At 45.2% G+C, this 22,779-nt stretch overlaps 1 protein-coding gene across 1 annotated transcript; it reads left to right on the top strand.

Annotated features, from left to right (window-relative positions):
- The first annotated feature begins 1,526 nt into the window (after positions 1–1,526).
- On the top strand, positions 1,527–21,771 carry LOC121180335. The gene is made up of 5 exons (XM_041035651.1): positions 1,527–1,544; positions 4,883–5,332; positions 5,451–5,633; positions 6,338–6,430; positions 21,757–21,771. Exons 2-5 carry the CDS (start codon positions 5,012–5,014, stop codon positions 21,769–21,771), a joined length of 612 nt encoding a protein of 203 aa, XP_040891585.1. The 5' UTR covers positions 1,527–1,544; positions 4,883–5,011.
- The last annotated feature ends 1,008 nt before the right edge of the window (positions 21,772–22,779 follow it).

Raw genomic sequence — 22,779 nt, 5'->3', positions numbered from 1 at the left:
ACATGTAGCCATGCAAGCTGCTTCTGTCATAGCTTCAACTACTATCACAGGCTCAGTGGGACTGTTTTGTGGACAGTCTACACACTCAATCTGTCCATAGATACTAGTTTCTGGATTGTTGACCTGTTACAAAGTTCATCTTCCTACAGCACCATGTTAAAAACATCCTTATTGTATGTTAGGTGCTTGTGTCAGTGGCAGACACAGAGATTGCTCAAGAGATAGTGAAAGTCCACTCCTTCATCCCCACCAAGATTAAAGACTGTGAGCTGAAGATAATCCATGTCAAACAGCGTATTGGCCTCAGCACACCGGTAAGGCCTCTCATCATTCACCCACATCCTTTACAGGACACTCATCATCTTTTTCTCCTCCTCTGCTCTAATCTTCTATATTAAATATCTTCCTTTTGTGTGCTTGCTTCTTTCATCTTGTGCTTAGTGTAGCATTTCTAGTTGTTTGTGAACCTTGAGCAGTAACTGCTGATTAACAATAAAAAAACCTCTTTACACAGGTGGCCCTCTACAATCTGCTGATGGGATCAGTGGACTCATTAGTGAGTATTTCTACCATTAGATATTTCTATGCACTTCATCTTATTTATTCCTTGATGTAACAAGGACAGTGCACGTTAATAAACTTTGCTGTAAATACACCAGGGACAAGTGTAGATGATCCAAATGTACATTTACACTAAGCTCTTTAAAGTAATAAACCTAAATCAGGCTGAAGGGTCTTACTGTCAAACTGCAGCAGTAAGTGTTCAGTTGTCCCTGTCCTACATTTTAGATGTAGATAAACAGGGACAGTCCTGTAAAACGTGACATCTGCTGGAACTTTACAACTAGTTTTTCTTATAAAAAGTACATTAAAGTAAGAAAACAGTATTTTTCATGGGTATAGTAATATTGCAGAAACCCTCATTTACTGGTGGTAATGAATATGTCTTCTGTATATCTTCTGCTTTAGTCTTCTGTGTACCTTGATCCACTAATTATCCGCTGGCTAATTAGTGACTGTATGTCCTTTGTGTCCTTCAGGAGAGTACTGTTCCAGTGGGCTGGAGCAGGCTCTTGGTGATCAGTAATGTCCCCAACATGCCCTCTGGATCCTCTGAGGTCCAAAAACTGGTGCGACGCTTTGGTACCGTCATCAAGACCCTTGTGCTCAACAACATGGTGAGGGCTGTTTGTCTGTGCAGCTGCAGATAAGCCATCCATGAGATCCTCAGCCACCCCTGTCCTGAATATTCGTGTCCTCACACACAGCTCTGTCCTGGGCTGAAAATACAAATCACATTTTCTCCAAATCATGTCTTGCTCTTTATCTTAAGACATGTAACATGCTGTTGATGTGATGTTGTGCCTCTTCCTGCTTAGGTCATTTGTGAGATGGCGACTGCAGCCATGGCATTCTCTGTTTACAAACGCTTCCAGACGTTTCCGTGCATCATCCAGAACAACCCCCTGTTCTTCTCCCGCAAGCCGGGCCCCAAGGCCAACACACAGACAAAAGTCATCACTACGTACCTTGAGTCGTCTGAGGTCGGTAATTGATTGGCAGTGCTTGCTCATTATTCAGTTAGACATACAGTCATGCAGGAAATTATTAATACCCCTGGCAAATTTTGACTTAAAGTTACTTCATCATCATCATCATTTTCATCCACTTATCCGGGGCCGGGTCGCGGGGGCAGCAGCCTAAGCAGGGATGCCCAGACTTCCCTCTCCCCGTACACTTCTTCCAGCTCTTCCGGGGGAACCCCGAGGTGTTCCCAGGCCAGCAGAGAGACATAGTCCCTCCATCGTGTCCTAGATCTTCCCGGGGCCTCCTCCCGGTGTGACATGCCCGGAACACCTCCCTAGGGAGGCGTCCAGGGGGCATCCTTAATAGATGCCCGAGCCACCTCAACTGGCCCCTCTCGATGTGGAGGAGCAGCGGCTGTACTCCAAGCCCCTCCCGGATGACCGAGCTCCTCACCCTATCTCTAAGGGAGCGCTCATTTCGGCCGCTTGTATCCGAGATCTTGTCCTTTCGGTCATGACCCAAAGCTCATATCCGTAGGTGAGAGTAGGAACGTAGATTGACCGGTAATTCGAGAGCTTCGCCTTTTGGCTCAGCTCCTTCTTCACCACGACGGACCGGTACATCGACCGCATTACTGCAGAAGCTGCACCAATCCGCCTGTCAATCTCACGTTCCGTCCTTCCCCCACTCGTGAACAAGACCCCAAGATACTTAAACTACTCCGCTTGAGGCAGGAGCTCTCCTCCAACCCGGAGAGGGCAAGCCACCCTTCTCCGGTTGAGAACCATGGCCTCGGACTTGGAGGTGCTGATTCTCATCCCAGCTGCTTCACACTCGGCTGCAAAATGCCCCAGTACATGCTGAAGGTCTTGGCCTGATGGAGCCAACAGGACAACATCATCCGCAAAAAGCAGGGATGAAATCCTGTGGTCCCCAAACTGGACTCCCTCTGGCCCCTGGCTGCGCCTAGAAATCCTGAAATTATCAACAGAACCGGTGACAAAGGGCAGTCCTGCCGGAGTCCAACATGCACTAGAAATTGGTCTGACTTACTGCCGGCAATGGGAACCACGCTCCTGCTCCGGTCTTACAGAGACCTGACAGCCCTTAGCAGAGGGCCCCGGACTCCATACTCCCAGATCACCCTCCACAGGATGCCACGAGGGACACGGTCGAACGCTTTCTCCAGATCCACAAAACACGTGGACTGGTTGGGCAAACTCCCATGAACCCTCGAGCACCCTATAGAGAGTATAGAGCTGGTCCAGTGTTCCACAACCAGGACGAAAACCGCATTGTTCCTCCTGAATCCGACTATCGGCCGAATCCTCCTCTCCAGTACCCTGGCATAGACTTTCCCAGGGTGGCTGAGGAGTGTGATCCCCCTATAGTTGGAGCACACCCTCCGGTCCCCCTTCTTGAAAAGAGGGACCACCACCCTTGCCTGCCACTCCAGGGGTACTGTCCTCGACTGCCACGCGATGTTACAGAGGCGTGTCAACCAAGACAGCCCTGCAACATCCAGAGACTTGAGATACTCGGGACCAATCTCATCCACTCCCGGTGCCTTGCCACCAAGGAGATTTTTGACCACCTCAGTGACTTCAGCTTGGGTGATGGATGAGTCCGCCCCCGAGCTCCCAGCCCCTGTTTCTTCAACGGAAAGAGTAACAGTGGGATTGAGGAGATCTTCAAAGTATTCCTTCAACTGTCTGATAATGTCCCCAGTCGAGGTCAACAGCTCTCCATCCCCACTATACATAGTGTTGGTAGAGCACTGCTTCCCTCTCCTGAGGCGCCGGACGGTTTGCCAGAATCTCTTCGAAGCCGACCGATGGTCCTCCTCCATGGCCTCACCGAACTTCTCCCAGATCCAAGTTTTTGCCTCTACAACCGCCCGGGCTGCAGCACTCTTGGCCTGTCGGTACCTGTCAGCTGCCTCGGGAGCCCCACAAGCCAACCAGGCCCGATAGGACTCCTTCTTCAGCTTGACAGCATCCCTTACCTCTGGTGTCCACCACTGGGTTCACCACCAGGTGGTGATCAGTTGACAGCTCAGCCCCTCTCTTTGCCCGAGTTTCCAAGACATGCGGCCGAAGGTCAAACGACACGAACACGAAGTCGATCATTGACCTTCGGCCTAGGGTGTTCTGGTGCCATGTGCACTGATGGACACCCTTATGTCTGAACATGGTGTTTGTTATGGACAAACTGCGACTAGCACAGACGTCCAACAACAGAACACCATTCGGGTTCTGATCGGGGAGGCCGTTCCTCCCAATCACGCCCCTCCAGGTGTCACTGTCGATGCCCACGTGGGCATTGAAGGCCCCCAGTAGAATGACTGAGTCCCCGGTCGGAGCACCGTCCAGTACACCCTCCCAGGGACTCCAAGAAGGTCTGGTACTCTACACTGCCATTCGGCCCATAGGCCGAAAACAACAGTGAGAGACCTCCCCCCGACCCGAAGGCGCAGGGAGGCGACCCTCTCATTCACCGGGGAAAACTCCAACACATGGCGGCTGAGCTGGGGAGCTATAAGCAAGCCCACACCAGCCCGCCGCCTCTCACCGCGGGCAACTCCAGAGTAGAAGAGAGTCCAGCCTCTCTCAAGGAGTTGGGTTCCAGAGCCCAGACTGTGCGTGGAGGTGAGCCCGACTATTTCTAGTCGGTACCTCTCAACCTCCCGCACAAGCTCAGGCTCCTTCCCCTCCAGTGAGGTGACATTCCATGTCCCAAGAGCCAGTTTCTGTGCCACGGGAGGATGGCCCCACGTCGTTCTTTCAAGCTCTGCCCGGCCGGGCCCCGTAGGGAGAGGGCCAGCCACCAGGCGCTCGCATGTGTGCCTCAACCCCAGGCCTGGCTCCAGGGTGAGGCCCCGGCTGCGCCATACCGGGCGACGTAACTGACCTTGCTTTAGTTATAGTCATAGGAGGCTTCTGAACCGCTCTTGGTCTGACCCGTCCCCCAGGACCTGTTTGCCTCATTTAGCCCCGACAACATAGCTCCTAGGATCATTCGGGTACTCAAATCCCTCCACCACGGTAAGGTGGCGGTTCTAGGAGGGGAAAGTTACTTTTAAATGTAAATAAAAGGTGAGAAATATTTTTTTCCACAATGATGCCTTTTGTACATTATCTTATTATCTTCTGGGAGACACCTGTGTCATTTCCAATCAAGAAAACACTTGCTGGTTGAATAAAAGTAACTTTAAGTCAAAATTTGCCAGGGGTATGAATAATTTCGGGCTTGACTGTATTTGTTATCTATTGCTGGCATGATGTCCCGCAGCGTCAGCTCTATGTGCACGTGTTTGATGTCACACTGCTCAATAGCTCCTTGTGTCTGGTCATAGGATGCACCTGCTAACGGCAAAAGCAGCCAAACAGCAGCAGCTGCAGAGGAAGAGGAGGCTGTCCATATAGAGAAGTCTCAACCTCCTTTGGAGGAGGTGGAAAAAGACACTTCTGGGACAGACCAGACGATGAAGTTCACAGAGAAGAGGGCTGGTGAAGACCAAGCTTTGGGAGAAAACGCCAGCAAAGACAGCATCAGAAGCCATGAGCCTAGCGCTGCTGTTTCCCACTCTTCAGCTGCACAAGACGCCAAAGCAGAAGCAGTCATGGATACAGACATGAGGGAAACATCTGCTGATAAAACTGTCACAGAGACAGTAGGAGACAATAACGGAGTCAATCTATCTGAAGCAGGAAAGGACAAGGCTGCAGGTGCCCAAGAGACAAAGGCATCTGTCTCTAATGGCAGAGCAGCTTCCATGGAGACGGCCATGCCAGAGCTACCTAAGGTAACATACAGCAGAAATGTGTCTCTGCGCTCGTCAGCCTGTTGTTGGAGTCGGGTTGTTCTTCTGTGTAGCTCAGCTTGTGAGGTTTCATGTCTCTTTTTCATCCCTGTTTCACCAGGTCACTCAACAAATGGTTAACGCGTTGCTTGTAGAGTGCCGAACAAGAACCGGCAGCCATCCTAACAACGTAGAAGCTTCCACCTGTGGCGTGAAGGGGGAAACACAAACAGAGACAGAGCAGGACAAAAAATCAGCAGAGGGGACAAAAGAGGCGGCCAAGAGCCACACAGAGGAGGAGGAGGTGAAGAAGCAGGAGAGGGAGAGGAAAGAGAGGGAAGCCAGAAAGGAGGTGAGGGAGAGAGAGAAGAAGGAGAGGGAGAGGAGGGCCTGGGAGAAGGAGGAGAGGGCTAAGAGGGAGAGGGAATGGGATGAAAGAGCCAGGAAGGAGAGGGAGAAGAGGGAGGAGGAAAGGAGGGAGTGGCAGAGGAGGGAAAGAGAGAGGAGGGAGAGAAAGAGAGCACACGGTGAAGGTTTGTCCGGATCCAGGTGGTCTTGCCGGTCGGAGGGATACAAGCAGAGCTCCTGGACGGACGCACAGCGTAACAGCTCACAGGCTGAGACCACAATGGTGAGGAGGTGCTGCTGGGTCAAAACCTGGACACTTAAATGTCTCCTGTGTGTCCTAACCCACAACCCCGTTTCTTTGTCCTGTCATGAAATCAGGTGGAGGACGAGGACCACTTCCCATTCAACATGAGTGACTTTGTGACATTAGATGAAGTAGGAGATGTTACCGACCTTCCGTGTTCTCCTGCTGTTGTTCCCATGGAAACCACAGACAGGGAGGAGGAGGATGCTACCACATCTGTCCCTCAGGACACTACAGGGGTACATTTTAGCTTGTGGTACATTTTAGCTTTTCTCTACATGTTTGATGGGGGGTGTCCGAGACGTAAATGTCCACAGTCTTATGACGTCAGTCCTTTTCTGGGTTTCTGCTTCTAGGACACACCCATGGAGGTTGCCATAGAAACAGCTGTATCGGATGCCACAGCGACTCTGCTCAAGTCTGATCAACAAGTTTCAGAGTCTGAACCCGTGAGAGCACCAACAGCTGACTCCTCAGACAGGTCGTCAGGTTTAACACTCGGTCCGGTCCTCACCGCTGCAGCATCCACCTTACCAGCTCCACAGGCTGAGTCCTCTCTCAGCCAAACACCTGAGACTGGTACAGCCTCACACTGATTTCACTTCTACCATCAACACAAGGAAACACAGTCTTTCCTAGATATTTTTCTTTATTTGTTTTTGGTTTCAAATTGTAAATTTGACCTGAAATCTGTCTTTATGTTTAGAAATCACACCACTGTCCACCCTGGACTCCACCCCAGAGGTCCAACACCTGTCCGTGCCTGCCCCTGCAGCATCAGGTAACCCACCTGAAGCTGCCCCTGCAGACTCCTCCTCAAACAGCCCAGCCATAGGAGCAGTGACCGCAGAGAGTGAGGACCATAAGAAAGAGGAGAGTCCTCTCAGTCACAGCCAGGCCAAGGAGGACGAGACCATGCTGGTGTTGGACAAAACAGAAAGACAGGAGAAGATGCAGGACCAGGAGGACAAAGAGACGGGAGCTCCTGCTGCAGAGACGGGTACGCTTTGATTTTCTTTGAAGTAGAACTGTGAGTGGCAGCAGTTCCTCAGTGGGTAGAGAATCAGGCTTGTCCAAATTTACCTCTTCTTCAAGTGTTTGAGATGATGGGACGTTGTCCTTGGGGCAGGTACTTGCCATAAGTCATTGCAGGTGTTTAATAACAGCACCAAGATGAAGACACATGAATTCCATTTGGAAAATGCTTAATTATTAGCTTATCTGCTTTGTTGAGCAAAGCCAGGACCAGGTCTTTTTACCCCTGTGTATGTCTTAGATTGGAGTTTAAAGCAGTCCCTGTCTCTTCTAGGAAAGCAACAGACGTCCAAAGACCAAACAAACGGAGAAGAGGAGAGTATGAAGAAGAAATTACAGATGAAAACACCCATGAGCACGGATTACTCCCTCCCCTCTTTTGATCCCAGCAATCCAGTTGGTATGACACTATTTATTCACTGTGACTGTTCATCACTGTTTTCTTTACATGTGTATTTCCACAGTCACTCTTGTGTGTGTGTGTGTGTGTCCTCAGGTATGGAGTTCTTAGTCCCAAAGACCGCTTTCTTCTGTACAGTATGTAATCGATTCTTCAGCGGAACCAAAGAAGCTGAGATCAACCACTGCAGAACCATCAAACACTACGAGAACCTAAAGGTAGGCAGCTCATGGTTATTTGTTGCACTTTCTCCCTCTTTTATTCTGCTCCATTTTCACACTTACTGTGATACAGGTGATAAAACATCCACGTGTGTTCACAAAGAGTGTTTTTCCTTTTTTCCTCCTCTTGTAGAAATACCTGCAGACTGAGAAGACGGTGAATGTGACGGACAAACCAGACCCCAGCTGAATGTGGCTGTGAAGCTTTTCACTCACTTTTGCCATTCCCCTCCTTTTGTATCGTCTCTTTATTTCTCTCTCACGGTCCATATTCTCACACTGGTATAGATTAGTCTCATGTCTCCATTTAAATAAATATGACATCAAAAAAATGTATTTACTAAATTGTGGTTTGTCGCTCATTCACAATCTCAGTGTCTGATAATATATGATAGAAGTCTGTTATCAATGATTTATAGCATCATGAAACCACACACTGTCATCACAATAACCTTAAAGCAAAGAGGAAAATCTCACTGCATCAACTTGTATCTTTACACCTGCACTGATTCTCATTGACTGTGGGGTAAACACTCAAACCAGGGATCCTTTGTGTGGCACTTGTCAAGTCCCAGCTTATTAGCAGGACATTTATTTCAGCACAAGATGGCAGTACACTCTGTTCTAAGCTCAGAGCATCAACCTGTTTCTGACACAGTCTTACAAATCCTTTCATACCTCACAAGGCTTCATATCATCACTTAGATTAGCTTTTCTGTGTGTCAGAGTCTTGTGCTACCGTGGAGTGTCATCAGGTTCAAGGTGACTAAACTATGGCCATAAACTGTTTCCTCACTATTGGTGGACCATTACCTTCATCAAGGTGGGAGAGAAGATTCAGCTTCAACCAAAGGCTCAAACAGAGCTCCTCTCTGCAGTACAGCAACTGTACTAACAACTCAGATATCATCATGAAATATTTGCAGAAAAATCTTTTTGGGATTTCACGAGGTGTGGCTGCATCAGACACAAACAAAACAAATCATTTGTTTATTGTTATCAAGACAAAAAATAGCAAAAGTAAATTCTTCATGGTGTCAACATGTCAGTTCTCAACATTGTTGGTATCAAAGTTAACAAATAACAAAGAATGTCTTCAAAACTGAACAAAAGATAAATAAAGCATCACATAACAAAATTCATATTTAGTGCTCCTGCCATTAGCACGCAGTAGCACTTTAATCCTGGCTGGCATGTTCTCCACGAGCCTTTCACACTGTTGAGGGGTAATCTTCTCCCATTCTTCTTCAATTACTGTTTTTAATTTTTCCAAATTCTTTGCTTAAAACAGACCTTTTGATAATCCAGCAAAGATTTTCAATGGGGCTCATGTCCGGGGATTGAGCTGGCCACTCTAACACCTGGATATTGTGCTCCTGCAGCCAAGTTCTACTTGACCTGGATGCGTGGCAAGGGGCATTATCTTGCCCAAACATCCACTTTCCATGTATGTATGTATGTATGTATGTGTGTGTGTGTGTGTGTGTGTCAGTGTGTGTATGTATGTATGTATGATTTTCTTATCTTTCTTATCTTAGAGCTTTATTTCCAACATGGTACACCTCAGTCATACTACAGTAACAGCTATCTGTAATGTATCCACACTTTGTCATTTGAGCCATCTGGATTCTTCCAATTGGGACTTTTGGAGCTGCATTTACCACTTTGCCTCATTCATGGCCTGTAACGTGCCTACTTGTAATTTGGATATTTCCTCAATGGCAAGTTGCTGATGTGGATTCAAGAAGATATTTTCTAGTTCCACCTAAAGAATTACAGTATGAAAATGAAGGGCAGAGATGATGGAGGATATCATTCTAACTCTTATTTTATTGCCATCAATTCAATTCAATTTATTCATTAATTGTACAGCACCTTACAGAGAAAGAGAGAGAAAACTCTCTCTTTCTCTCAGAGAGAGAAGAACTCTCTGAGAGAAAGAGAGAGAAAAAAACTCTCTCTTTCTCACTGAGGGAAAAGAGAGAAAAAACTTTCTCTTTCTCTCAGAGAGACAAGAACTCTGAGAGAAAGAGAGAGAAAAAACTCTCGGAGGGAAGAGAAAGAGAACAGCAGAGAAGTTGAGATAGATAGAAGCAGAGAAAGAGAGAGTTCTTCTCTCTCTTTCTCTTTCGGTGGAGAAAGAGGGTTAGCGTTACGCAGTGGCGGTTCTACATTGAATTACTTGAAATTAAAGTTATCAGAAATTAAATAAATATACTCTATATACATAAAAGTGGCAAAATATACACAATCACACATAACAGCAGATAATAATGATATAAGATAAAAAAACAATATAATTGTATTATTTTAGAATAATAAAAAAGTAAAGGAATAATATACAAATAAAATATAGAATAAATATTGTGAATAGCACAAATCATTCATCACACAAATGAAAACACACTACAGGAAATCTAATTCTAACACTATTGCACTAAGAGCAGCAAAGAAAAAACTCAAACTAAAACCTGAGCTTTCTGGCCTTCCTTGATGCAAAATCATCAATAATGTGATTATACGAAATCTGCTCCCTATTGAATGATTGATACTGATGACAGCAAGGCCACTGAGTAGTAGCTTGTGCCAAAAACCGCCACTGGCGTTACGGAAAACGCTGTTTCTCGCTGAGGAGGGCTAAAGAAGGCCATGCTCTCCTTCTCGCTCCCTCCCTCTCCATCGATAGAGACAGAAAGAGAGAGCAAAAACTCTCTGTTTCTCTCTCAGGGAGAGAGAGAGAGGAGGACAGAGTCTGGTGGCCCGGGTCACATCTGTATTCAGTTCTCCTGGATATTAACCTCACAGACGCTCAAAATGAACCGTTATCAGTAAGGATCCGCAGCATGAGCGGAACGAAAGCGACTGAATGTCCCCAGCAAAGACGTTGGTAGCCTGAGACACCGGCGACGCACCCCCACCAGAGCTGTCCCTACCTCCTCAGAAACGTTGAGTCAGTGAAGGAAGGCTCCTCATTTATATCATCTGGCTGCCGCCGTAGTGACGTCAGAGCCGTTGCCTGGGAATCAAAGGCAGGTGAGATGGTGACGTCATGAGCCACGCCTCCTCTGAGCTGCTGCTCACTGGATGCTTTTTGCTTTTGACTACATTCACAGTTAAACTCTACAAAGTGTTGCGAGTGAAAATCCCAGCAAGTGTAGGGGTGTTCTGATACATCAGTCAGATTGTTGGAAAATTCCAAAGCATTCCAAAGACAGTGGAAAGAATAAACATGATCAAGTGCAGCTCTACACTTTGTCATGTATGACTTCATTTAATACTGTAGGTTCATACATGATCATCCACAGCTGAAGCTCACATTCATGCACCTGTCCTGACAAGATGCTACATGTGATTCACTGTGATCCACCATGTCTCAGCTAAAATGTTTTTCCTTGAGTCTTATTCAAAATGTGACACTGAAAACTGAACCATCTGTGCCAACAGAATGAAGAGAAGTTCTGAAAAAACCATCAACAAACTCAGAGCAAGAGCTTCAGAAATACCTTTATTGCACATTAAAAACTGTATTCATTTCAACAACTGTATCAACTGTCAATATCAGTTTTATTTTTCCCAAGTAGTTATTGTAAATGAAGACATATTTAATGTGCCTTATTCATTTGTGGTCACAGTTATATTGAATTTCAAATAAACCTACTGTAACCCCCAACAGTAATGGCACTGAGTTCATTTTCTATGAACTACTCGTCAGGTTTTTCCAGATTTACCATAAAGCTCATAATGAATCTAACAGGATGCTTTGGTGAATTAATGTTTTCAGTGTCATTAAAATTGGTACAAGTACAAAAGACACATGAGGAAAGCAGACATTCCAATATAGACAGCAACATTCAATCAACATTTCTATTATTTATGTAGCTGATTAAAGCTAATACAGAAATGGCCTTGTAATTAATTACAAATTGTGGGAAAAACCTCTATCAGTGTGTTCTTGGATGGTTACAATAGAGTGCAAACCAGATAAGGTATGAAAAAGAAACAGCAACAAACTCAGAGCAGCTTCATAAATACCTTTATTGCACATTAAAAAGTGGATTCATTTCAAGAATTGTATGAACCATCAATATCAGCAGAAAGGTATGAAAGAATGGAATAAACTGATGAATGGTCACAAGTGTTAAAAATGGCCACTGTGTTAAAAATACACACACACACACAAACACACACACATACAGTAGCATATATAGTAGGATTTTATTTGCGCTTTATTTAACCAGGTAAGTCCATTGAGAACCAATTCTCATTTGCAGTGACAACCTGGCCACAGACACAATCCAGAAGATAAGACATATTCATTACATATCAATCAGAATGACAGTGTAATATGTGCATATATAAACAGTGAGGTTCATGGTAAATGTCTAAAAACAAGTACAAAGATCGTGGATTATGGTTTGTAATGTATTCTTAAAAGAAGAGAATGGTATTAAAGAGCTGAGTTTTACAGTCTGTTGTAAGTGATTCCAGTCGTTTGTGGCAGAAAATTGAAAAGAGAAGCAACCAAAGGAGGTGCAGGCTTTTGGAATGACGAGGTTAATGAAGCTGCTGGAGCAAAGACTGAGACTAGAGTTCTGAATATTGAGCAAAGAGCGTAGGTATGAACACTGTAAAATGGAATTGCTAATATAGCTTAAAATAAGAAGTGATCTTAACTGAGGTGTGCTTACTTTGCTGACTCTGCTATGGTACACTTAGTTAATAAAACTTTTTAGTGAAGAAAGTAATTAAAGTCATCAGCCTGAGAAAGTATGAGTGATGAAGAGCCGTCCTCACAACAACTGACACCTATGCCCGACACTAGGTGGCAGCACTTGGCTGTGTGACATGCGCATTTCCCCGTGAAGACGTGCTCGGTAATGGCCGCAAGCTCATTGAAAGCGGGAAGAAAGCTTCTGTCTCTGTCATGTTAAGGTAAGTTGCTGCAAACTGGAAGATTTTATCGGCTTTTTTATTTAGTAAGGTCTTTAGGTCTTATGCCGTATGCCTCATCTGTCGGCGAAAGCTTTCAGGTTAACCGTATGTCTTCAGATTGGCAATTCAAATACTCCTAAGCAAGCTGAAATGACACTGCCTTTTTATTTATTTATTTATTTTGCTGGGACTCGGTCCCAACAGACACCACAGAGGTTAGCATGTGTAGATAGCGCGTTAGCTAGCGCTAACGTTGTTAGCGCTTTCTCTAAATGTCCCACTTAAATATTTACTGCAGCATCAATGGCTGTAGCACTTGATTTAGCAACTGTTAAGAAGGACAATACGTTTGCCGAAACTCTTTGAGGTATCCTAAAAATTAGAAGGAATGAGTAGTTTTACAAGGCCTAGGGCTAACGTCGCTAGCGCTAGCACGTTGATGTAATGAGCACTTGTAAGCTAGCGCTAAGGACGTTAGCCCTTCAAAGTCAAAGTCAACTTTATTGTCAAAACCATATGAACAGGTCATACACAGGTTTTGAAATTGCAGTGCTCCCTAGGCCCACAGTGTTACACTAGATACATTAGAAAAATAGCTATACAAAATATTAACATATTCAAGATTCAAGAGTCTTTAATGTCATTATGCGAACATAACTAAATTTTGCAGAGACTCCCGGCTTTAAGGCACATATATAAATAAATAATACAAATAGGCTATTTAAAAAAGAACACTTATGAAAACATAAAGTATAGTAAGTAAAGTAAGTAAGTAATAAAGTGCAGCTTAGTGCAAGCGCAGTGTATGGAATGCTGTGAGTGTTTAATTGTGTTGTGTGTGGTTGTCAGCATCAGCAGGGGTGGGGGTGGTGTTGGGGGCATGTTCCTGTATGGGGATGGGATTTGAGTGTTTTCACTGCGGTGGGGCTGTTGCTTTTACAGCTCTGGGGAAGAAGCTGTCCCTGGGTCTGTTGGTGATTGTTTTAATGTTCCTGTACCACGTTCCTGATGGAAGCGGTACAAACAGTGCGTTGCCCGGGTGGGTGGGATCTGTTGTAATACATCTGGCCCTTTTCTGCACTGGAGCAACTTAAACTGAGTCCAGATCTGCTAGCCGACGGCCGACAATCCCCTGTGCTGTCTTCACCACCCGGGTTAAGTCCTTCCTGTCCTGTGCTGTGCAGATACGATAGCACACTGTCACACTGAGGCACAGGACGCTTTCGATTGTGGCTCTGTAAAAGTTTGCCAGCAGCTGAGAAGAGAGTCCAGTCAGCTTCAACTTCCTGAGAAAGGAGAGTCATTGTTGGGCCTTTTTCACCAGGTGTGAAGTGTTCACAGACCACGAGAGGTCAGAGGAAATGTGGATGACCAGGAACTTTATGCTGTCCACACGCTCCACAGCCTCCCCATGCAGACAGGAGTGTGTTCAGTCTTCCTGGACCTCCTATAGTCCACTATGACCCTAACAGTTCAGGGCCAGCATGTCCGGGGGAACAGTGTTAAATGTAATGTCAATTTATCATATAACCATATATTCTTTTATCAAGCATTCATATATTCTCATGAACTCGTATATTCAATTCTGGGTGAAGTACATATAACATGACATGTAGTGGCCTAATGTACTTTGTTTACTGTACTTTGTGAAGACACCTGTTATGTCTCCAGTGCCTCCGAGCACAACTTATCTCTATTTTTTGACCTGCAAATTATTTTGTCTCCCTGCCCTCTTTGCCATCCTGGTACGTGAGAAACAGGCATAAGTACTCTTGTAACTTGTAACCTGGGGTCAGACCTCTGTAGCATGACATGCTGCGTGAGCTCTGTCCTTTCTGCAGAAATGGATTACTCTGTAAACCTTATTTTATAATAAAACATCAAAAGACAATAACTGTCTAAAGAATTCTATTTCACTTCTCATCAGGAGGAAAGTATTTTTCCACCACAAACTTGGCGACGAGGATGGGATTGGACGTGTGATCTGGACTCCGTTGGAAAGACAGAAAGCCGGCTGCAAAGAAAGATTCCTCCCTGTGGGTGAGAAGCTGTCCTCAGACGGAGCCCGGTCATCGCTCCAATCCCGAGGGATTTAAAGGGAAAGAATCACACACGGTGAGAAGTGTTGATGTTGCTTGTGAGAGTTTGCAGAGTTAATCAGGGAATTAAACCGGTATAATCTCACATAAGCACTTGCAGACAGACGTGTCTTGGTTATTATTGTAGTGTTTGAGGATTTCTGGTGTATCTGCTTGAAAAGTGGACCAGTTTATTCTGTAAATACAAGAGACAAAATAATCAGATATAAAGGATGGGTAAAAGTCAGAGTAAGGAGAAGTTCAAAGTGGAGCCAACTCCCAAAATCCTCCCACCAATAATAAAACTGATGATGGAGAAAAATCCTGGAAGCATGAATCAATTCAAACAGTGGGTTGATTTGGGGTTTCCAGAAAATGGCAGCTTTAGTCTGAGACAATTGGATCAACTGAAGACATGTTTGGAAGCAAAAGAAAAAAAAAAGTGCAGAGCGGCATGTGGCGTTGTCCAAACGTAAACGAGAGAAGCATGAATGGTTTAAAGCAGACTGGAAGGCATACAGCATGTGGAGAAAAGAAGAGAAGAGAGGGAAAGAAGGAGATTAAGAGAACAGACATGAAAACAAATCTGGACACACTAGCACGTATCTTTTTTTAGAGATTGAAAAGGACAAAAGAGCAATGAAAGTGTGGATAGAGGAAGCAGAACGTAGGGAAAAGAAACACAAAAGTACATGACATTCGTCACAGAGAGAAAAAAAAAAAAACCTAATACACCTTGTCCTTCTGTTCTCTGTGAGTCAATATGTCAAGGTGGATCGCGACCTCAACTCCTGCCCTCCGACCGCACCTCCACTGCCACTGAGATGGACACTGGCGATATGACCCCAACACTTGTTTTGACTGTCATCAGCAAGGACACTGGGCTAAAGACTGTCCACAGAAGAATGTCTCTGTGCAGACTACAACTGCTGCAAAGTGAGTGCGGGACGGGGCACGAGGAGAGGAGCAATCTGACCACAGCAACACTGACTCACAGACTACAGGAGGTAACACACACACACACTGCTTGCAATGAAGACCAGCTTTGCTCACACACTGATTACATGTCACCTGATTGACTACACTGCACAGCACATGTTTCAGAAGGGTCAGATGAAAGGTTTGAGAAGGTTTGGAACAGAAAGCCACTTGAAGTGGAGAAATTGAATATGACATGTATTTATTGGACAAAGAGGGCTGCTGCTGTCTCTGTATCTCTCTCTCATTCACAAGATGAGCTGTTTGATGGTGCGTCCCCACACGTGTCTCTGGCAAAACCTGCCCACTGGACATGGCAGGAAATGGGACCATGGCTCCGCAGACAACAGACCCTCTCTGATTTCAGGCCCACGAAAGGGGATCCCAGAACACTGTACAGCGAAAGGGCTGATCAGAAAACTTTATTGCCAGGTATGTTACACATACAAGGAATTTGGCGTGGTGTTGTTGGTGCAACAAACAGACAAATTGGACTGACAAGTCCCATAACACAAAGTTGAACAAGAGAAGAAAGTTTTAATACTAAAATAAGAGAAAGAGGAAAGTACTAAGAGGAAGAAAGTCTGTACAAATAATAATAGTATAATGTACAATGTTGCAAAGATGTACATAAAACAAAACTTACATCTGCTGCCTTTGTCGACAGAACGATTTGCTTGATTCCTAATACACACACCACACCTTGCATGCTTTTACATGACACACCAGTTGACATGGCTGAACTATCTGAGGTGCCACCCTGTTTGTGGGCGCGTCACAAATATGACGTGGGGCTTATTGAGGGAGCCACACCTCTTGTAGTTCACCCAAAATCAGATTACAGACCATGCATGAGACAATATCCATTGAAACCAGAAGCGCTAAATGGTATCAGGCCTGTTTTTGATTCACTTTTGAAGGCTGGAGTTATAGTTCCGTGCGATGACTCCCCTGTCAGAACACCAATTTTTCCGGTTAAGAAAATCAGAGACGCAGATCAACCCACTGAGTGGCGATTTGTACAAGATTTGCAAGCAGTAAATGCTGCAATACATCCGCGGGCGCCCCAAGTTTCAAATCCGCATACAATTTTGTCAGTAATTCCACCTAATGCCACTCATTTCTCTGTCATTGATCTTGCAAATGCTTTTTTCTCTGTTCCCGTTCATCCAGATAGTCAATTCTGGTTTGCGTTTTCTTTTGATGGTAAGGGCTACACTTGGACTCGCTGTCCACAGGGATATTCAGAAAGTCCTGGAGTATTCCACAGTGCACTGCGTGACAATTTACAGAGCCTCCATTTGCCTCTAGGTTCTGTCTTGTTACAGTATGTTGATATTGCTAAAACATCTAGCAAACAATGGCCATAAAGCTAGCTTGTCAAAACTGCAGTTTGCTCAGACTTGTGTTACATATTTGGGACATGTGATCACAGCAGAGGGCAAATCTCTCTCTCCCAAACGTATTGAAGCAGTTCAATCTGTACCAAAACCAATCACCAAAAAGCAAATGATGAGTTTCTTAGGCATGATGTTATATTGCAGACAGTGGATCCCAAATTATTCAGAGAGAGAGGCACCTCTCTCTTCCATGATTCATGGTAACAGTCTGTGTGCACATGACAAACTGACTTGGACTGACCAAACTGACAGAGCCTTCACTGACTTAAAGGCTTCTTTGCAGGCTGCTCCCACACTGGGACTGCCAAACCCTGACCTTCCTTTTACTCAGGTTGTTGACCAGAAGGACGGATACATGACCTCTGTTTTGACACAGGAACATGGGGGTAGACTTAGAGCTGTAGCTTATTTTTCCACCAAGCTTGATGCTGTTGCCGCTGGTCTCCCTCTCTGTCTGCGTGCTGTAGCTGCAGCAGAGAAGGCTGTGGTTGCATCACGTGACATTGTGGGTTATGGAGATTTGACACTCATGGTTCCTCATGCTGTTGCTCACATTCTGCACACACAGAAGACCTCTCATCTCTCTGCACAGCGCTGGTTAAGATATCACACTACTTTGCTTGATATGCCTAACATTACTGTTAAAAGATGCAGTGTACTTAATCCAGCAACTCTTCTCCCAACTGCAGCAGATGGAGAAGCACATGACTGTCTTCAGGTTCTTGATGAAGTTTGCACAGCCAGACCAGGTCTTTCCACTCAGCCCATACCAAATGCAGACATGGAGCTGTTTGTGGACGGTTCGGCGTCCTGCAACGTGGACACAGGTGCGGCTCGAGTGGGTTTTGCAATAGTGACATCACATGACATTTTGCTCAGTGGCAAACTGCCATCACACTTTTCAGCACAAGCTGCAGAACTTGTAGCTCTTACTGAAGCCTGTAAACTGGCTTCAGGTAAAACTGTGAATATTTACACAGACTCGCGTTATGCGCTTGGAGTGGTGCACGATTTTGGGGCCCTCTGGCGACATAGAGGATTTCTTACATCTTCTGGCAAGCCCATCTCACACCATAAACTTGTGTCTGCATTGCTAGATGCCATCCTCCTTCCAGCATCCATCTCTGTGATTAAATGTGAAGCTCAATCTAACAGTTCTGACTCTATTTCTACAGGAAATGCTGCAGCAGATGCAGCTGCTAAAGCTGCTGCATTGTCTGGTTCACCTTTCACAGTTAACTGTTTGATGTTGTCTAACACTCCTGACACTTGCTCATCTGCTGATGTTTCTGTTCTGCAGTCTCTTTCCACTCCTCAAGAGCGCACCATGTGGTCAAAATCAGGTGCCGCATTTAAAGACTCAGTGTGGAAGGGTCCAGATAACAAACCTTGTTTGCCTCGTCCTCTCTTCCACTGTTATGCTAAACTGTCCCATGGAAGAGACCACGTGGGCAAAGGGGGAATGTGTGCTGCTGTTAATTCATCATGGTACACATGTGGTTTTTCAACTTTTGCACAGGATTTTTGCAGGAAATGCCTAATTTGTGCATCCAACAATGCATCAGGGGCTATTCATATGCTGCCTGCTGGTCATCCACCACCTGACAGACCTTTTGATCATTTAATGATGGATTTCATTGACCTAACACCAAGTGAAGGGAAAACATACTGTCTTGTAATTGTTGACATGTTCAGCAAATGGGTTGAAGTTTTCCCCTCTTCCAAACAGGATGCTGGAGCTGTGGCTAAAGCACTACTAACTGAAATTATTCCTAGGTGGGGAATTCCTTCAGTCATCAGCAGTGACAATGGACCAGGTTTTGTCAACCAAGCCCTGAAAGAAGTGTCAGACTATCTTGGGTTTGACATACGTCATCATTGTTCATATCATCCACAGAGTGCAGGTGCTGTTGAAAGAGAAAATGGCACCATTAAAGCAAAACTTGCTAAATGTTGTGATGAAACTGGTCTTTTGTGGGTTAAAGCGCTTCCACTGGTGCTTTTCCACATGCGCACGCGAATCAGAAATAAACATGGTTTGAGTCCATTTGAAATCTTGTTTGGTAGACCCCCTCAGACAGGTGTAGGTCCAGTTAGGCGTCCTCCCCTTACCACAGGTGCATGTGATGATGCTATGTTGAGATACTGTGCCAACTTGTCTACAACCTTGTCAGCATTGCATTCACAGGTGAAAAGTGCCCTGCCATCTGCAGCCACAGCAGTCCTCCACAACTTACAGCCTGGAGATTGGGTTCTCATCAAAGATCACAGACGCCGTCACTGGAAACAAAGGTGATTCCAGGGCCCGTTCCAGGTTCTGCTGATCACTGAAACAGCTGTAAAGGTTGCGGAGAAGGCCGCATGGGTACACGCCAGCCACTGCAAACAGGTTCCTGAACCAACAGCCGACATCTAGACACCAGAGGAGTAAAGCTAAGGAGGTGACACAAATTCAGCTCTAGACCCAGAATAATGGTCTAAGAATAAAATTGACTCATCTAGACATTGAGGAAGACAACTGGGGTGTATGCTGTGCGCTGCCCCTAACCTGCAGCTGCTTTGGAACCATCTGCGATATAAGAGTGAGGGGTGAAAAAGCGCCCTCCTCCACCAGTAGCGTGCCAAGCTCCAACGAAGTGACTACAGATTAAAGCTCCGTGTCACCAACGAGAGCAACAATGGAGCCCAGACCTTGGCATCCCTTCAGGGGGCCAGGATGATGCGGTCTCAAAGGTTCAACAGCTTTACTTATTCTTTTAGCTGTATTTGTGGTATTTGTTATTTTTTTCACACATTATACACCACCAGCTAATGCTCATAACCTAACCAGTGTGCATCCTAATGTGTCACAATTCCGAGCACACATGCGCACTCCACGCTCTGTTGATTTATATGAAACTAATCTGTGGACATTGTGGCTAAATTTCACAGCTCAACAACTGTATGGAGGTAATACGTCCTGTTTTATGTGTGCAGCAGGCAGACCCAGATTGCTTATGATAGGTATTCCGTTTGAAGGAGATGATTGTGTTTCCACCAGTACTAATTTGTGTAAGCACGACTGTTTACTAGCTCGAGGAGCCCGCTCTAGAGTCTCCTCTTGGTCCTCATGTAATCTAGGATCCACAGCAGGCTCCCGCCGCCCACAAGGACAGCTCCACCACCTTTAAACAACACACATATTGTCTGTTATTATCGCCCCACCGGTAACCAGTCCGTAGGAAATTGGACGGGGCCCTGTACTCAAATTGTAGTGGCACAAAAGAACAACTCTGGCGACTCTATCCCGAATAAAAAACAGCTGCAGGCCCTGGTATGGTACGAGTGGATAGGTAAGCAAACCTATCCAGTTCCTGATGTTTTCTGGGTTTGTGGAGATAATAAATTGCGTTCTGTCCTGCCTTTCAATTGGACAGGTTTGTGTGGTCATGTAATGCTGGTACAGGAAATTGTTGTCATTCCTGAACAAAGGTTCCTTGCAGTCACTGACCGTCACCGGCAGACGCGAGATGTATTTGGAATGGACCCTAACATATACAGTGATGAGATACATTGATGGACTGGTATGACAGTAAGTTTGGTAAATGGAAATCAATTATCGTATCTGCTATACTTATTGGTGCAAGTGTGTTCAGTCTGATTGGATGTTGTATTATTTCCTGCATTAGAAGTCTATTCTTTATCTTTGTTGCTGTCCGGTGTCTCTGAGCATAACTTGAACTTTATCTCAGTTGCTCATTAATTTTATCACTTGACTTCCAGCTTGTTTTCTTTCCCTGCCATCCCTGCAATCCTGGTATGTGAGGAAGAGACATGAAAAGCCCTGGGAACATGGAGCTCGGGGTCAGACCTCTGTAGCATGGGTTTGCTGCGTGCAAGGTAAGCTGTAGATAATGTGAAATAGTGCTTGTGGCTCAAAGGCGGAGCAAAGTAGATTTGTTTGTACACACACCACATTACAAGTAAACACAATGTGCTTTACATCAAAATGAAAACTGTAGAAAAATAAACACAACATATATATACACTATAAGACAACCACAAACATTAACAGAGCAGGTCCACACAACACATGAATGATGAGCCTGAGAGAACAGGAACATTTTTAGCTAGCTTCTGAATGTGGACACAGGTGTGATGGACATCAGGTCACCAGGAAGTTTGTAGAAACTGCAGCTTCTCCACTTTTACCCCAATGACACATAAGAATGGCAGATATTTATCATGTTTGTCCTTCATTTCAGGGTCCTGCATGACAGCAGTACACAGACAGAAGAGATTACAGGCCGTCTGGGACGTGCTGGACTGACTGCACTAAATGTTATTGGTGATTATAAATAAATGTAAAGTAAAAGAATGCATATTAACGTATTCAGAATAGAGGAGTTTAGCCTGTTACAGGCTGTTGATGCTACTAGGATCAGTATCTCAAATACCACTATTTATAGAACTTATCAGAGGTGTGAACAACAATAACGCTGGATTGTTACTGTACATTTTCTCTCATTTACCTCATACCAGTAGAGGAACTTCTTTATGGCTGCAGTTTGATTTTCTGTCGGTTTCCATTCCAGCCACTTTCCTGTTGTTCAATCCTCATTTACAGTATATAGTAAAGATGAGATTGTTCATTTCTAGCAGAGATATCAACAAAATCCATACATGCTTTTGCACAGTATGAAAATGAATCCTTGTGTCTGACTGACTGTCTTCCTTTATCCTTCCTTTTAGGTCTTTAGGTCTTAGCAGTTGCTGGATGATGCTGTTGTTTCCATGGGTGGGCTGGTCAGAGTATTTAGTGACCAGTCAGTGAATATTTTAATGTCTGGAAGAGTACACATCATCCATCCATGTTAAGTTGGAATCAAACCAATGGTGTCTGCTAAGTTATCCCATCTGATGAGCAGCTGCTCTCAGCTCTCCAACTCTATGTGAAATCATTGTGGTTATTGGTGTTTTCTGCCACTCTCGTCCCGCCCATCTAGAATGATTGGCAGCTCTGGCTCTCCCAGCAGCAGGTCACCCTCTCCTACCGTTGAGCTCTGCTCAGAGCTCACACAGTTAGGGATGCTGAAGTGGGCCAGCAGGATCGCTTCTTTCTCCGTCCTGTTAGCTGTCACTTCCAGCTCCTGGAGGAGCAAACCGTCCTCCACCTCCAGGCTGCTGCTGGGCCTCCTGTGGGAGCCTCCTGATGCTCCTCCACCCACACCACCAGCTGACATCCACAGGGGTCTGGAGCTCACCTGACCCTCCTTGGTAATATAACACTGGAAGAGAGAGCAGGACGGGTCCAGATCTCTAGGCCGGGGAGGAGGGGCTCCACTGAAGTTGGTGAAATTGGTGTTTGTGTATCCAATCACATGCAGGTGCTTTTCACATGGCTGTCCACTGCTGCACACATGGAAAGGAGAAGATACAGAGAGAGACAGAATGCAGTGTATGTTAATTTTATGATTCATTTGAACAGTGTACACCAATGGCCATTAGCTTCTGAAAACCAGAGCTGTAACTGATCTTTTGACCTACTGACTGTGGCATATGGTATAGTAAGGCTTCAAAATAGGTCAAAAAAAGTCATACTTTAGTATGGCCTCAAAATGGGCCAAAAAAGGTCATAGTATAGCAAGGCTTCAATATAGGCTAAAAAAAAAAAAAGTCATAGTATAGCATGGCCTCAAAATGTCATAAAAATGGTCATAGTATGAGACCTTGTCCTATCCCCCCATTTGTGTGTACCCCGAGTGCAACGGTACC

This window comes from Toxotes jaculatrix, chromosome 4 (assembly GCF_017976425.1).
Source record: "Toxotes jaculatrix isolate fToxJac2 chromosome 4, fToxJac2.pri, whole genome shotgun sequence".
Taxonomy (NCBI): Eukaryota; Metazoa; Chordata; class Actinopteri; family Toxotidae; genus Toxotes; species Toxotes jaculatrix.
Note: the sequence above shows the minus strand (reverse complement) of the source record. Positions and strands in the feature narration are given on the sequence as shown.

What these genes read in the sequence shown, in the direction of transcription:
- LOC121180335 (XM_041035651.1), top strand. Translation starts at nt 5,012, where the DNA reads ATGAAGTTCACAGAGAAGAGGGCTGGTGAAGACCAAGCTTTGGGAGAA. An exon ending in CCATGCCAGAGCTACCTAAG is followed by an intron (nt 5,333 to 5,450) that starts GTAACATACAGC and finishes CTGTTTCACCAG; the next exon opens with GTCACTCAACAAATGGTTAA. An exon ending in GCCACACAGAGGAGGAGGAG is followed by an intron (nt 5,634 to 6,337) that starts GTGAAGAAGCAG and finishes TTCTGCTTCTAG; the next exon opens with GACACACCCATGGAGGTTGC.